We start from the raw sequence: 14,777 nt of genomic DNA, 5'->3' as shown, positions 1-14,777 counted from the left end.
AGCTTGTCACCCACAGTAAGCACATGGATTTTATATTATCTAATCTACATATAAGACAGATGGGTTCCAGCAGAGCTATAATGCCTATTGAAAGTCTACACGCTCCTTGCACAGTTGTCACATTTCGCGGCCTTGATAAAATATATATAGAAACTTTTCCTAATTAATTAAAAATTGTAGGTGAAGTCAGAGTTCATCATGTGGGAGCTCAGAAATGATAGACTAGTTTACCACTAGTAATTACGAGTTAGAGGGGTGTTCAAGTGGATTTTTCCCAGTCGTATGCTCGTATTTAAGAATTGACTAGACATTATGAATACAGCATAAATATCCTCTGGAACCCTCTTCCCAATAGGTAAAGGTCCGAAACTTCTGTGCATGTGTGAGATTCTCTACTTTACGCACAGATTTGAATAAGATTCTACCTACTTTGCACTACTGTTGGGGCAACATACAGTATATCATAAATGTTTTGTTGTTGTGTATTTTACCCCCTTTTTTCTCCCCAATTTCGTGATATCCAATTGCCTCAAGCACAGCGATGCAGTGCCTTAGAAGGCTGCGCCTCTCGGGTGGCATTCCATTGTTTTTGTCAAAATTGCTCAAGCTCATTGGTTGGGAATAATTGATGTACAGAAATATTCAAAACTTGTCTCTGATTTTCAAGCAGATTTAAATCAGGACTGAGTCTGGACCACTCAGGAACACTCAACAGCACTTGGAAAACCATTCGGGTGTGTCTTTGGCATTAAAATGTGTATTGTCTCGCTGAAAAATAAAACTCCACCCAAGGGTATATTCAGAAGTCTGAGGCAGGTTTTCCTCTAACTTTTTACTTGGGTTTTGCTTCTTTCATATTTCTTTTGATCCTAACAAACTCCCTTGTCCCTGCTGGTGACACGCATACCAATAACATGATGCTGCTATCACAATAATTGAAAATACAGAGTATCAACAACATTACATTCACTCCACATTACTGGACTGTATGAAAATATGTGAAAAGATGGAAGTTTGTGTTAAAAAAAATTACACTCCAAATAATCTATTCTGTTTGCAACAAGGCTGTTAAGTAATACTAAACGAAAACATGGAGGAAGTGAACATTTAGGTCTAAATTAAAAACTTCAGATGTGATGGGTTAAATCCAATACAACACAGAGTGAAACCTGTAATTTCAAGTATTGTGGTGGTATGCTTGCCACCGGCAGGGACTGGGGAGTTGTCTGAATATCTAACCCTGGGATAGAGCGGGACAATTACACACATTTTTCTGCCAAAAACAGACCAGAATGGCTTTCCAAGTTGTGTTCCTTAGTGCTCCAGTCTCAGTCCTGAATTAAATTTGCTTGAAAATCACAGACAATGTTTGAATATTGCTGTCCATCAATGATTCCTAACCAAATTCAGCCTACTGAGCTTGAGCAATGTTGACAAAACCAATCGTTATACAGTATTTTTTACTCTAAAAGTTGTGCAAAGTTGTTAGACTCTTATTCAAAATGATTCACAGCTGTAATGGCTGCCTGAGGTGCTTCCACCATCACAAAATATTAATGATTGGGTGTGAGAACATACACAATCAAGACATCATAGTTAATAATAATAATAGGAAAATGCTCTATAATTTTCTTTCACTTTGAAAATGTCAAGTAGGCTGTGTAGATCGGTAGCAAAAGCTTTACCCGTTTTAGATCCCGTTTTAGATTTAAATTAAGGCAGCAAAATGTGACTGCAAGAGGTGTAGACTTTCCCTAGCGACTGTATATTTTGTTACACTCCAGCACGATAGGCGGTGATAGAGGTGCCTGTCGCGTTGAACTCAAGGGAAAAACTGAGAAAAAGAAAACGAAGGAAGTACACACGAGGAATCGCGTGTTCTCTCCTCCATTGATGCCAATTTAGCAATTTTGATGCTATATTTAGCAACTTTTCAGACTACCCTGACAACTTTTTTTCAAAGAGCACCTAGCAACAAATTTAGCTACTTTTAAAAATGTATTTGGAACTTTTAGCAACTTTTGAAAAGTGACTCAAACGCTAAAATGCATTTTCCCTCTAAATGACACAAAAACGATTTTCTGTCACACTCAGTCACATCACACGTTCCTTTTTAAAATGTAATTTTTTTATTTATTTTTATTAACAACAAATCAATACATAAAGCACATGAGGGAACACAAGCATACATAGATTACAAACAATGGACATTCGAGTTTGTGGGGACAATATGCACAAGCATTTCGCTACACTCGCATTAACATCTGCTAACCATGTGTATGTGACAAATACAATTTGATTTGAATATCACATTACAATTACACAAGGACCTTAAGGGACATGCATATACTTACAATTCTAACAGCTTTTTTGTTAGTAGAGCATTTAACCGTCTTAAAATACAGTTCAATGTCTTTTTGTAGGGCACGAAAATGTGGTTTTCTGTTTGTAAAGTTACATTTGTGTATATGAAATTTGGCCAAAATAATAATGAAATGAATTACATAAAAATGTTTCAGCTCATTTCTATTGTATGTAAAGAATCCAAACAGTACATCTGTCCACAATAGTGTAAAATCTTCATAAATGTGTTCAATTATAAACCTACTGATGTCTTGCCAGTTTTCTTACATGCATATAATGCCAAAAAAGATGCAACACTGTTTCTGAGTGGTCATTACAAAAGGAGCAATTTGAGTTGATGTTTTCCTTAAACTTCTTCATATAGTGGTTGGCAGGATAATATTTATGAATAATTTTAAAGGAAACTTCCTTAATTTTGTTAACAAGTAGGTATGTGTGTGGCAACATCCAAACTTTTTTCAGTCAATTTGAGTAACGTTATTGTATATTCCACCCAATGATCACAACGTAATTTAGCAACTTTTAGCAACAAATCGACCTGCCTCTAACAACTTCCCCTGAAAATCAGTTGGCAACACTGCTCTCCTCGCCTCTTTCTCAAAACCCATTGGATGAGAAAACCAGCTGGTCCAGACCTTCTGACCTGCTCCTCCAATGGGCTTTGAGAAGGAGCAGAGAGGACGCGAGGAGAGACAATTGAGATTCTCCCATTTTTTTGTCAGCACGGTCATCTAGCTAGCTACAGTCATACAATGGCAACGTTTTTCGGAGAGGTTTTATCTGTTTACTCGCGTGCAGTCGAAGAAGACGACGATGATCTGGATGATGAAAACGAAGATGAGCGAATTCACAGAGAGATAGAAGAAAAGAGGTAGCTAAGCTAGCTAACGACTCACAAAGCTAGCTAACGACTCACAAACTGCACGCTATTGAGCTTTCAGTTTCACTTGGCAACTAGTTAGCGAAGGCGTTGAAATGGTTCGCGTTTGTAGCTTATGCAGTAGATGGTTCTTTTGAAATATCCATCGCTTGTCAAAATAACATGTCCTCTGTTCTCAACTGTACACAACTCCTTTTATTTCAATACGTTAGTACACGGTGACTAAGTGTAAAGTTTTTGACTGACTGGTGTTCTGGTTCAACAGGGAGGTCCATATTGTGTGGTGCCCTGAAGTCGCACAATCACTTGAGGACTCTGGCAGCAACAAATTGCAATGCTCAGACCTCATCATTGCCGTGGGCACTAATGCTGCAGGTAAGCTCTCGAGTGGCGCAGCGGACAAAAGCACTGCATCTCGGTGCTAGAGGCGTCACTACAGACCATGTTTCGATTCCAAGCTGTATCACAACTGGTCGTGATTGGGAGACCCGTAGGGCGGCGCACAATTTGCCCAGAGTCGTCCGGGTTAGGCCGTCATTGTAAATAAGAATTTGTTCTTAACTGACTTGCCTAGTTAAATAAAAGCTCACCTGTGACGACTGGGGTGTATCCATTAGTCGGATTCCGTTGTAAAACGTTTTACAACAAACAGTTTACTCAATGCTCTTCAAAATGTGAAAAGCTGTTGAGTCCTGTTTTGTTCTTAAACGGAAGTTGTAGTTCAGTCACCTCTCAAAAAAACAAAGTGACTGGCGGAAGGAACCCTATGGATTTCACTTTGGAGTATGGAAGATTTTGTAATTTATAGATGTGCAGCTTGTGCCAAGCGTTCTGCAGACTATTGGGATGGACATGGCAAAGCATGAAAACCATACTTTTAAAATTAACTACAACTTCCATTGCAACAGAATCTGACTAATGAATACACTCCTGGTCTAACTCTTTCTCTCAAGGAATGAAAATTCTCTCCTATTGTTTTCAGGATTTCTGTCTGCATATGTGTTGAACACTGAAAGCTGGGATGCAGTGGGCCATGTGTCACTATGGAATGAGAGGAGTAGGGGCTCCAGTAGACAGAGCATTGCCCCACTGCCTGGAGAGCCAGCCTGTCTCTTCTACCGACACAGGGACAACCCAGCAGTGAGTGGCTGATCAAACACAATGCACACCAACAATTGTACATAGGATACACTTAAAGGTCTAAGCCTTGTCCAAACCACAACGGCCCATCGTTCAGAAGCCTGTGTTTGGACACTAGTCTGTTGCAGCATTAATCCATCTGCTCAGTGCCAAGCAGAGAGGCATATGGTCCTGTTCGTTGGTATGACTCAACCAGGGATCGATCTTCCAATTTCAGGATGGACACTAACCACAAGGCCACTGAGTTGGTATACAAATTAAACTGAGACGCAGTGATGTGACGTTGCAACGAGCAGTAGGATGAACCGCAAATATTGCAGATGAGCGCTATGTCAGACGTTGCACTTTCCAAAAATAAAGACACGTGCGCTTCACACTGCTGCAATATTATAGCTGCGGGATAAAAACAGAAGTTAAGCCTTGCGCTTCACCTTCATAAATGTTTCTGGATTGCTGACTACCTTTAAAGGTGTGTTCCAGCAATCTTTTCATTGCTACTGTAGTCAGTGACTCAGCGATTATAGCAGATTCTGTAAAGCAGTGGTCACCAACCTTTCATGAGCTGAGATCACTTTGTCAAAATGCAGGCTGTGATAAAAAAAAATTATGACTTCATCCTAAGCCTATGCAACATTAACCTATCATAATCAGTTCTGTAGCAGTGAGGTTTGTGCATAGGCTATAAGCTCAATATATTCTCAATGCATGTAGACTATTCTTGAATTGCCCTGCCAATGTCGTGCTTCTCAGACCGTTTAAAAAAATATATATTTCAAAACCTGAGATATGATCCCACTGGTAATAGATCATTTGTAGCATTACTAATTGAAATTGTTTATTTTACTGGACTGATGGTGCCTGCCTCTGATGGTCAGTCTCAGCAGAGGGTGGGTTTTGTGAGGCTACCTCTGATGGTTTTCTGACTCATGCACCAATTCATGTCACTCGTATGATCAGAGAACGTGAAATAGGCTACTCCTCGATATTAGAAAGGCAAGTCTCTATACATTTTGTAGTGCGAGTGGATCAAATAAAATGTTATTCGTCACATGCGCCAAATGCAACAGGTGTAGACCTTTCAGTGAAATGCTTACTTACAAGCCCTTAACCAACAATGCAGTTTTAAGAAAAAATACCTCTGTAGTGGCTTGCGGTCGGAGGCCGAGCAGTTGCCATACCAGGCAGTGATGCAACCAGTCAGGATGCTCTCGATGGTGCAGCTGTAGAACCATTTGATGACCCATGCCAAATCTTTTCAGTCTCTTTAGGGGGAATATGTTTTGTCGTGCCCTCTTCACGACTGTCTTTGGTGTGCCTGGACCATGTTAGTTTGTTGGTGAGGTGGACACCAAGGAACTTGACGTTCTCAACCTGCTCCACTACAGCCCTGTCGATGAAAATGGGGGAGTGCTCGGCCCACTTTTTCCTGTAGTCCACCATCTCCTTTGTCTTGATCACGTTGAGGGAGAGGTTGTTGTTCTGGCACCACACGGCCAGGTCTCTGACCTCCTCCCTATAGGTTGTCTCGTCGTTGTCGGTGATCAGCAAACTTAATGATGGTGTTGGAGTGGTGCTTGGTCATGCAGTCATGAGTGAACAGGGAGTATAGGAGGGGAGTGAGCACGCACCCATGAGTGGCCCCCGTGTTCAGGATCGGCATGGCGGCTGTGTTGTTACCTACCCTTACCACCTGGTGCGGCCCGTCAGGAAGTCCAGGATCCAGGTGCAGTGGGGGGTGTTTAGTCCCAGGATCCTTAGCTTAGTGATGAGCTTTGAGGGCACTATGGTGTTGAACACTGAGCTGTAGTCAATGAAGAGCATTCTCACATAGGTCTTCCTTTTGTCTAGGGGTGAAAGGGCAGTGTGGAGTGCAATGGAGATTGTATCATCTGTGGATCTGTTGGGGCGGTATGCAAATTGGAGTGGATGTAGGGTTTCTGGCATAATGGTGTTGATGTAAACCATGACCAGCCTTTCAAAGCACTTCATGGCTACAGACGTGACTGCTACGGGTCAGTAGTCATTTAGGCAGGATACCTTAGTGTTCTTGGACACAGGGACTATGGCGGTCAGCTTGAAACATGTTGGTATTACAGACTCAGACAGGGAGAGGTTGAAAATGTCAGTGAAGACACTTGCAAGCTGGTCAGTGCATGCTATGAGTAAGCATGATCAGACAGTTGTCCGGAACAGCTCATGCTCTCATGCATACTTCAGTGTTACTTGCCTCAGCGAGCATAGAACTAAATTAGCTCGTCTGGTATTCTCGTGTCACTGGGCAGCTTTCGGCAGTGCTTCCCTTTGTAGTCTGTAATAGTTTGCAAGCCCTGCCACATCCGATGAGCGTCGGAGCCGGTTTAGTACGATTCGATCTTAGTCCTGTGTTGACGCTTTGCCTGTTTGATGGTTCGTCAGAGGGCATAGCGGGATTTCTTATAAGCTTCTGGGTTAGAGTCCCACTCCTTGAAACCGGCAGCTCTACCCTTTAGCTCAGTGCGAATGTTGCCTGTAATCTATGGCTTCTGGTTGAGGTATATACGTACAGTCACTGTGGGGACGACGTCATCAATGGCCTTATTGATGAAGCCAGTGTCTGATGTGGTGTACTCCTCAATGCATCGGAAGAATCCCGGAACATTTTCCAGTCCGTGCTAGCAAAACAGTCCTGTAGCTTAGCATCTGCTTCATCTGACCACTTTCTTATTGACCGAGTCACTGGTGCTTCACTGGGAGGTTTCTTTTATGGCTTGTAAATGTGACAGTGCTGAATAAAACAGCAGCTCTTTGCTGTATTTTCTGACAGGTTCTAGTCATGATTGCTAATGTTTTGAAATCTCACACTTGAGTCAACTATCAGCTTCGCTGTGGGCTTGTGGAAACTCCAGACACGGTGATCTGTGCTATCTGATTGGCCAGTGGTAGACCTATGGGTGTACTTAATTTGCTCCCCGGGCGAGTAGAGTTTGTACCGTCAGACACATGAAATGGTTCAAATGGGAACACTACGATACCTGGTGTGAAGGGCAGTTGAATCAAGTGCACCTACCACAAACAGTGCAAAACTAATTTAAAAAAAAAGAGTAACTTGAGGCTTTATCGTTGGGCTTCTTTTTTTTTTAATGCCAGCTGTACAGTGTTAACTCTGGCACATTGGTGCTACTGGCTTCCGGGTTAAGCGAGCAGTGTCAAGCAGTGCGGGTTGTGTTTTGGAGGGCGCATGGCTCTCAACCATTGCCCCTCCTGAGTCTCTATGGGGGTTGCAGCTATTGGACAAGACTGTAACAACCAATTGGATATCCTAAAAGTGGGGAGAAAAAGGGGTAAAAAGTGTTTTAAAAAACAAGGAAAGCCTTGGAGGAAGGGAAAAACTAGGAAAGCCTTGCGATCGACTGGTTGGTGACGACTGCTTTAAAGTATATTCTTGTGTTGCTTTTGAAGGTCCTGGTCTGCCAAAGCACTTGTTACATTGCGGAGGACCAACTGTTTCAATGGACAGAAAAGGTAATGCTCTTGTGATTTTATAGATGCCATAGAGGTTCAGGTTGCCCACTGCTTGATATGACTATAAGTAGATGTGACTGTAAAAGTACTGGTCAACAATGACTACGGCCTCTTATCTTTCTCCCTCCTTCCCTCTGGTTCTAGGTGTTTGGCTGCCTCCAGAAGAGAGGGCTCAGTGTGATGGTGCTGTCGGACAGCCCTGTGGCTGAGTACAAAACGCCAGACTACCTCTACGGTAGCGCTGTCCCTTTCCTACGCTCCCTCAAGAGCAGTGCCTCCAAGGGCCAGGCCCTCTGCCCTGCACTAGAGCAGCCAAACATCCTCACTGGACTGCCAGCTGCAGGTACCACCATACCGATGTCTTTGATTCCCTGGGTTGAAGTCTTCCATTTAATTCCACGTAATTAAATAATGGACTATTTTCAATTCATTAAATTGATCGACTTTGAAATGGAATTTGCCCCCAACCATGTTCAGGCATGTATTATTTGCGTAAAAGCACTTGCATTAACCAAACATGATTTAATTTGTCAAAGATTCTTGCCACATCATGCATATTAGCCAACTTGCTGAATTTGTCGTTCTTTCTCCTTAGGACCTTTCTATGGATTACATTTATAGTTATTTTTGGTTAATTTCTGCTTCCTTTTCACACAGAATAACCCAAATACTAAAACGGATCTCTATTCTTTCCTCAGTACTGAGCCACTGCCAAGTCCATCAGATTCCAGCTGTTCTGTACCAATGCTACACTGATGTCATCAGCCCAGACTCTATCACCATGGAAACCTTCAAACCTGCCCTGTTGTGTCTAAGCAAGTTGGTCAAGGTGAGCGAATACATTGTAGAGCAGGGAGGTGAACATTTTTGCGCTTTAAATTTGATTTCCTAAAATTCTGCCCATTTTGCCGTGGGGTGGAGAGAAGACTTTGCACTTTTATAAATCATTTCCTGCAGTTCTAGACATTTTGCCATAGGATAGAGGCAAATGTTAGCAGTTTTCAATATGACTGATGAACAATGGGGCCTATCCCAGCCAGTAATTTGACCATGCTTACTACAAGTCTAGCGGCCAGCTATCAAAACTAACTTACCGATCAAACAAATGTAGCTTACAACCACATTTCGAAATTGCAGCTTTTGTATTCTAACTCAACGTTAAGTTGCAACCCCGACTAAGTCATCCCAGTATCAGTATCAATGTCCTAATGGTAGCTATTCATCACTGTTCAGGGTTCTCAAAAGCTTTGTCTTTTGCTGATCTCTCTTTCTCTCTCCCTCTCTCTCCCCACATTTTACCTCCAGTTGGAGCCTTGTCTGAGTGCTGACGTCCTCCGAAAGTTTGCCATAATCACTGAGGCTCAGAGTAATCTGTATACTTAAATGTAGAAGATGTATTTGTACTAAACAGGCTCTGTATTTGTCTTTTACCTAATGAACAGGTTCACTTTATTTTAACCAAATCTGTATTTTGGATGTATATGGCATTTTATAGAAGTGTCCAGACACTTTTTTGCAATTTCACTTGTTTTTGAGAAACTTACCCCACCAGCCATAGACTTCCTCATGCTCGTTCTGCAGCTGCAGGCACACAGATATAACATGAACAAAAGCTCAAAAAACACCCAAATATGTCCTTTTAAAAACAGCATTGCTCTCAGTATAACGATGCAGGTCTTTAGACGTCATTCCAAACTTTAAATTCTACTTTGTTGGACTCAAGCGATACTTCTCCGTGTAGGCCTTCTCCGGGCATTGCTCAAGACCTGCATTGCTATACTGAGAGCGTTACTGTTTCTAAAAAGATGTATTTGGGTGTTTTTGGAGAGTTTGTTCATGTTTTATCTGTGACCCTGCAACTGCAGAACAAGCATGATGAAGTTTATCACCGGTGGGATAAGTTTGTCAAAACCAAGTGAAATAAAAAGTTTGGACACTTCCATAACGTTCCATTTACAAAAAAAGTTAACCTTTTCATTTAAACTGTAAAATAAATGTAAGTAATGTTTTAATTTGGAAGAAGTGAAGGGCACCTTCATTGAAAATAAAAAGGTGCAACACTCAGCATTTAAAAACTCTTTGTTTTATTTAAGCAAAGTTAAAAAGCTTGATGTTTCTGCCATCAACCTAGTTCTGAGGAAGGCCATTGATGGCTGAAAAATCAAGCATTTTTACTTAGGATGTTAAGTCTCCTATATGGGGTACTTTGCGTGGCTCTGGAGCAATTCCTTCTGACAGTTTGGTGTACGAGGCGCTGTTTGAATGTCATAGGGACCTGTGCCTCATAGTGCCCACTCTCGCTCAGTGGACCCGACATTTGCAAAGGGAGCGACATGTCACATTTTCTGCCCTATCCAGACAGAATCGATTTGCTCTTCCTCTGAGTAACTGATACATATTTAAAAGGGGACAGTCTAGCGAATCCAGCAGTTGTGGTTTCATCTCTGTGATATTCTCAGCCGGATTTAGAGCTCTTAACAAGAAATAATACTAATTAATTTCTTAAAATTGAAACAAGACCACTTTTTCTTGGTCACAGATTGATGAAATCACGTTGTGCTTAAAGCTGAAGTAACGAGTCTGCACACATTTGAATTGTCTCTGTGCTGCTCAGTGGACATTTAGAAGAAAATTCTGTCAGTTATATGAAATAGTGCCAATATTGATTGTACTGTAACGAAGTATGATCATGTTTATTTTAAAGAAAGGTGCAATTTTATAGTAAGTCATTTATAATTTGATTGTTACTATATTTACAAAGCATCAGTCATTTCAAGCCCTATTTCTCCATTTTTGTTGGATTGAAAGAAAAAAAAATCAATATTTTTTTTCCCATTTCATATTTTCATGTTTTTACTATGTACTTGAGCTTGTGTCCTCTAAAGTGAGTACAACTCAGCAATTTCAAACATTTTTTTCTCGGAAAGGTGAGTTCCAGACATTTCTAAAACTATTGTTATTGTTTATGGCCGTCATGAAAAATTGTAACTTTTGGGTATGTCTATTTAGGCGGAAATCTACAGTTTGCCCTATCATTCAAGAGGTAAAAAATAAAATTGTAATGTTGAGCGAGCGTTGTGCCTTTTTTACTTTTTCAAGTAATGTTACATTTAAAATGTAAATGAACACCCTGAAATTCTGTATTTCAAATCAAATCAAATCCAATTTTATTTGTCACATACACATGGTTAGCAGATGTTAATGCGAGTGTAGCGAAATGCTTGTGCTTCTAGTTCCGACAATGCAGTAATAACAAGTAATCTAACTAACAATTCCAAAACTACTGTCTTGTACACAGTGTAAGGGGATAAAGAATATGTACATAAGGATATATGAATGAGTGATGGTACAGAGCAGCATAGGCAAGATACAGTAGATGGTATCGGGTACAGTATGTACAAATGAGATGAGTATGTAAACAAAGTGGCATAGTATAGTATAAAGTGGCTAGTGATACATGTATTACATAAGGATACCGTCGATGATATAGAGTACAGTATATACGTATGCATATGAGATGAATAATGTAGGGTAAGTAACATTTATATAAGGTAGCATTGTTTAAAGTGGCTAGTGATATATTTACATAATTTCCCATCAATTCCCATTATTAAAGTGGCTGGAGTTGAGTCAGTGTCAGTGTGTTGGCAGCAGCCACTCAGTGTTAGTGGTGGCTGTTTAACAGTCTGATGGCCTTGAGATAGAAGCTGTTCAGTCTCTCGGTCCCAGCTTTGATGCACCTGTACTGACCTCGCCTTCTGGATGATAGCGGGGTGAACAGGCAGTGGCTCGGGTGGTTGATGTCCTTGATGATCTTTATGGCCTTCCTGTGACATCGGGTGGTGTAGGTGTCCTGGAGGGCAGGTAGTTTGCCCCCGGTGATGCGTTGTGCAGACCTCACTACCCTCTGGAGAGCCTTACGGTTGAGGGCGGTGCAGTTGCCATACCAGGCGGTGATACAGCCCGCCAGGATGCTCTCGATTGTGCATCTGTAGAAGTTTGTGAGTGCTTTTGGTGACAAGCCGAATTTCTTCAGCCTCCTGAGGTTGAAGAGGCGCTGCTGCGCCTTCTTCACGATGCTGTCTGTGTGAGTGGACCAATTCAGTTTGTCTGTGATGTGTATGCCGAGGAACTTAAAACTTGCTACCCTCTCCACTACTGTTCCATCGATGTGGATAGGGGGGTGTTCCCTCTGCTGTTTCCTGAAGTCCACAATCATCTCCTTAGTTTTGTTGACGTTGAGTGTGAGGTTATTTTCCTGACACCACACTCCGAGGGCCCTCACCTCCTCCCTGTAGGCCGTCTCATCGTTGTTGGTAATCAAGCCTACCACTGTTGTGTCGTCCGCAAACTTGATGATTGAGTTGGAGGCGTGCGTGGCCACGCAGTCGTGGGTGAACAGGGAGTACAGGAGAGGGCTCAGAACGCACCCTTGTGGGGCCCCAGTGTTGAGGATCAGCGGGGAGGAGATGTTGTTGCCTACCCTCACCACCTGGGGGCGGCCCGTCAGGAAGTCCAGTACCCAGTTGCACAGGGCGGGGTCGAGACCCAGGGTCTCGAGCTTGATGACGAGCTTGGAGGGTACTATGGTGTTGAATGCCGAGCTGTAGTCGATGAACAGCATTCTCACATAGGTATTCCTCTTGTCCAGATGGGTTAGGGCAGTGTGCAGTGTGGTTGAGATTGCATCGTCTGTGGACCTATTTGGGCGGTAAGCAAATTGGAGTGGGTCTAGGGTGTCAGGTAGGGTGGAGGTGATATGGTCCTTGACTAGTCTCTCAAAGCACTTCATGATGACGGATGTGAGTGCTACGGGGCGGTAGTCATTTAGCTCAGTTACCTTAGCTTTCTTGGGAACAGGAACAATGGTGGCCCTCTTGAAGCATGTGGGAACAGCAGACTGGTATAGGGATTGATTGAATATGTCCGTAAACACACCGGCCAGCTGGTCTGCGCATGCTCTGAGGGCGCGGCTGGGGATGCCATCTGGGCCTGCAGCCTTGCGAGGGTTAACACGTTTAAATGTCTTACTCACCTCGGCTGCAGTGAAGGAGAGACCGCATGTTTTCGTTGCAGGCCGTGTCAGTGGCACTGTATTGTCCTCAAAGCGGGCAAAAAAGTTATTTAGTCTGCCTGGGAGCAAGACATCCTGGTCCGTGACTGGGCTGGATTTCTTCCTGTAGTCCGTGATTGACTGTAGACCCTGCCACATGCCTCTTGTGTCTGAGCCGTTGAATTGAGATTCTACTTTGTCTCTGTACTGGCGCTTAGCTTGTTTGATAGCCTTGCGGAGGGAATAGCTGCACTGTTTGTATTCGGTCATGTTACCAGACACCTTGCCCTGATTAAAAGCATTCATCTTAACACTTTGAAAATTAACTGGTATTATTATAACTTTTTAGATGCTCAAATATGCCTTAAAAGGTCAGACTACACTGACTATACAAAAAATATTAAGAACCAGCATGTCTGTGGAATACTTTCAATACCTTTGAGTCCATGCCCTGGCCAATTTAGGCTGTTCTGAATGTGAAAGGGGGTGCAACTCCATATTAGGAAGGTGTGCCTAATGTTTGGTACTGTATACTCCGTGTATATGGCCCTGTCCGGTCCCAGTCAGCCGAGCGCCATACAGTCCGTCCCCATAACAAGGTCTGTCTCCCAAATGGCACCCTATTCGCTGCATAGTGCAGAACCCTATGGGCCCTGGTCAAAAGTAGTGCACTATAAAGGAAATGGGGTGCCATTTGGGACTCCTCCCCGGTTACACTTGAGCCACTCGCACATCTAATCCATAAGTGGAATGACTGGTGATGAGAGGCTACTTTTTTGCTGTAATATTTTAGTTGTTTTCTGGCTTCTCTTTCCTTCCTGTATGTCGCTGTCATATGTATCCTTGGCAGTGTGCTTATTTACCTTCAAAACCAGTCCATTCTCCTGGGAGGGTCTCTTCCTTATGCTCTGTCTTTGTATTTTTATAACCTATTTTTCTTTCTATCCCTCTTTCCCTTAAACCAACGAATTGTCTCCTATTCAGCATGTGAGACCTTCAATGACCACTTCAGTTTCTGGAAATCTACGTAGCAAATTTGGCACTTTTTTTCCCTCAACACAGTCGTGAGAGAGTAACAATCATTAAGTCTATGCTCAATGGTCAATCTTCTGTGTATGTTTATGAACAACATTTTCTAAATGAAGCACATTGATGATAAAGTGGTCTGGATCTTTGTCATGGAAGTCATGTGGTTCACATATACTTTAAAATGCATTCGGAAAGTATTCAGACCCCTTGACTTTTTCCACATTTTGTTACTTTACAGCTTTATTTTAAACTTGAATAAATACATTCTTTCCCTCATCAATCTATGCACAATACCCCATAATGACAAAGCGAAAATAGGTTTGTGGAAATTTTTGCTGATTTATTACAAATAAAAACATACCTTTATTTACATAAGTATTCAGACCCTTTGCTATGAGACTTGACATTGAGCTCAGGTGCATCCTGTTTCCATTGATCATCCTTGATGTTTCTACAACTTGATTGGAGTCCACCTGTGGGCAATTCAATTGATTGGACATGATTTGCAAAGGCACACGCCTATCTATGTAGGGTCCCACAGTTGACAGTGCATGTCAGAGCAAAAACCAAGCCATGAGGTTGAAGGAATTGTCTGTAGATCTCCGAGACAGGATTGTGTCTAGGCACAGATCTGGGGAAGGGTCCCGAAAAATTACTGCTGCATTGAAGGTCCCAAGAACACAGTGGCCTCCATCATTCTTAAATGGAATAAGTTTGGAGCTACAAAGACTCTTGCTAGAGCTGGCCACCTGTACAAACTGCAATCGGGGGAGAAGGGCCTTGGTCAGGGAGGTGACCAAGAACTCGATG

At 42.4% G+C, this 14,777-nt stretch overlaps 1 protein-coding gene across 2 annotated transcripts; it reads left to right on the top strand.

Annotated features, from left to right (window-relative positions):
• Positions 1-2,966: 2,966 nt before the first annotated feature.
• Positions 2,967-10,951, top strand: psmg1 (proteasome (prosome, macropain) assembly chaperone 1). 2 transcript variants are annotated; one of them, XM_021617902.2, is made up of 7 exons: positions 2,968-3,235; positions 3,510-3,619; positions 4,227-4,384; positions 7,823-7,885; positions 8,030-8,228; positions 8,584-8,714; positions 9,191-10,951. In XM_021617902.2, the coding sequence occupies exons 1-7, from the start codon at positions 3,117-3,119 to the stop codon at positions 9,266-9,268; spliced, it is 858 nt and encodes a 285-aa protein (XP_021473577.2). In that variant the 5' UTR covers positions 2,968-3,116; the 3' UTR covers positions 9,269-10,951. The 2 variants fall into 2 exon arrangements, with proteins under 2 accessions (XP_036845870.1, XP_021473577.2); XM_036989975.1 differs by lacking the exon at positions 7,823-7,885 and having other exon boundaries at positions 2,967-3,235.
• Positions 10,952-14,777: the final 3,826 nt, after the last annotated feature.

The sequence above is a fragment of the Oncorhynchus mykiss genome, chromosome 10, assembly GCF_013265735.2.
Source record: "Oncorhynchus mykiss isolate Arlee chromosome 10, USDA_OmykA_1.1, whole genome shotgun sequence".
In the NCBI taxonomy this organism is placed as follows: Eukaryota; Metazoa; Chordata; class Actinopteri; order Salmoniformes; family Salmonidae; genus Oncorhynchus; species Oncorhynchus mykiss.
The sequence above is the reverse complement of the archived record's forward strand: the minus strand, read 5'-3'. Positions and strand labels throughout refer to the sequence as shown.

What these genes read in the sequence shown, in the direction of transcription:
- psmg1 (XM_021617902.2), top strand. Translation starts at nt 3,117, where the DNA reads ATGGCAACGTTTTTCGGAGAGGTTTTATCTGTTTACTCGCGTGCAGTC. An exon ending in TGTTTCAATGGACAGAAAAG is followed by an intron (nt 7,886 to 8,029) that starts GTAATGCTCTTG and finishes CTCTGGTTCTAG; the next exon opens with GTGTTTGGCTGCCTCCAGAA. An exon ending in GTCTAAGCAAGTTGGTCAAG is followed by an intron (nt 8,715 to 9,190) that starts GTGAGCGAATAC and finishes TTTTACCTCCAG; the next exon opens with TTGGAGCCTTGTCTGAGTGC.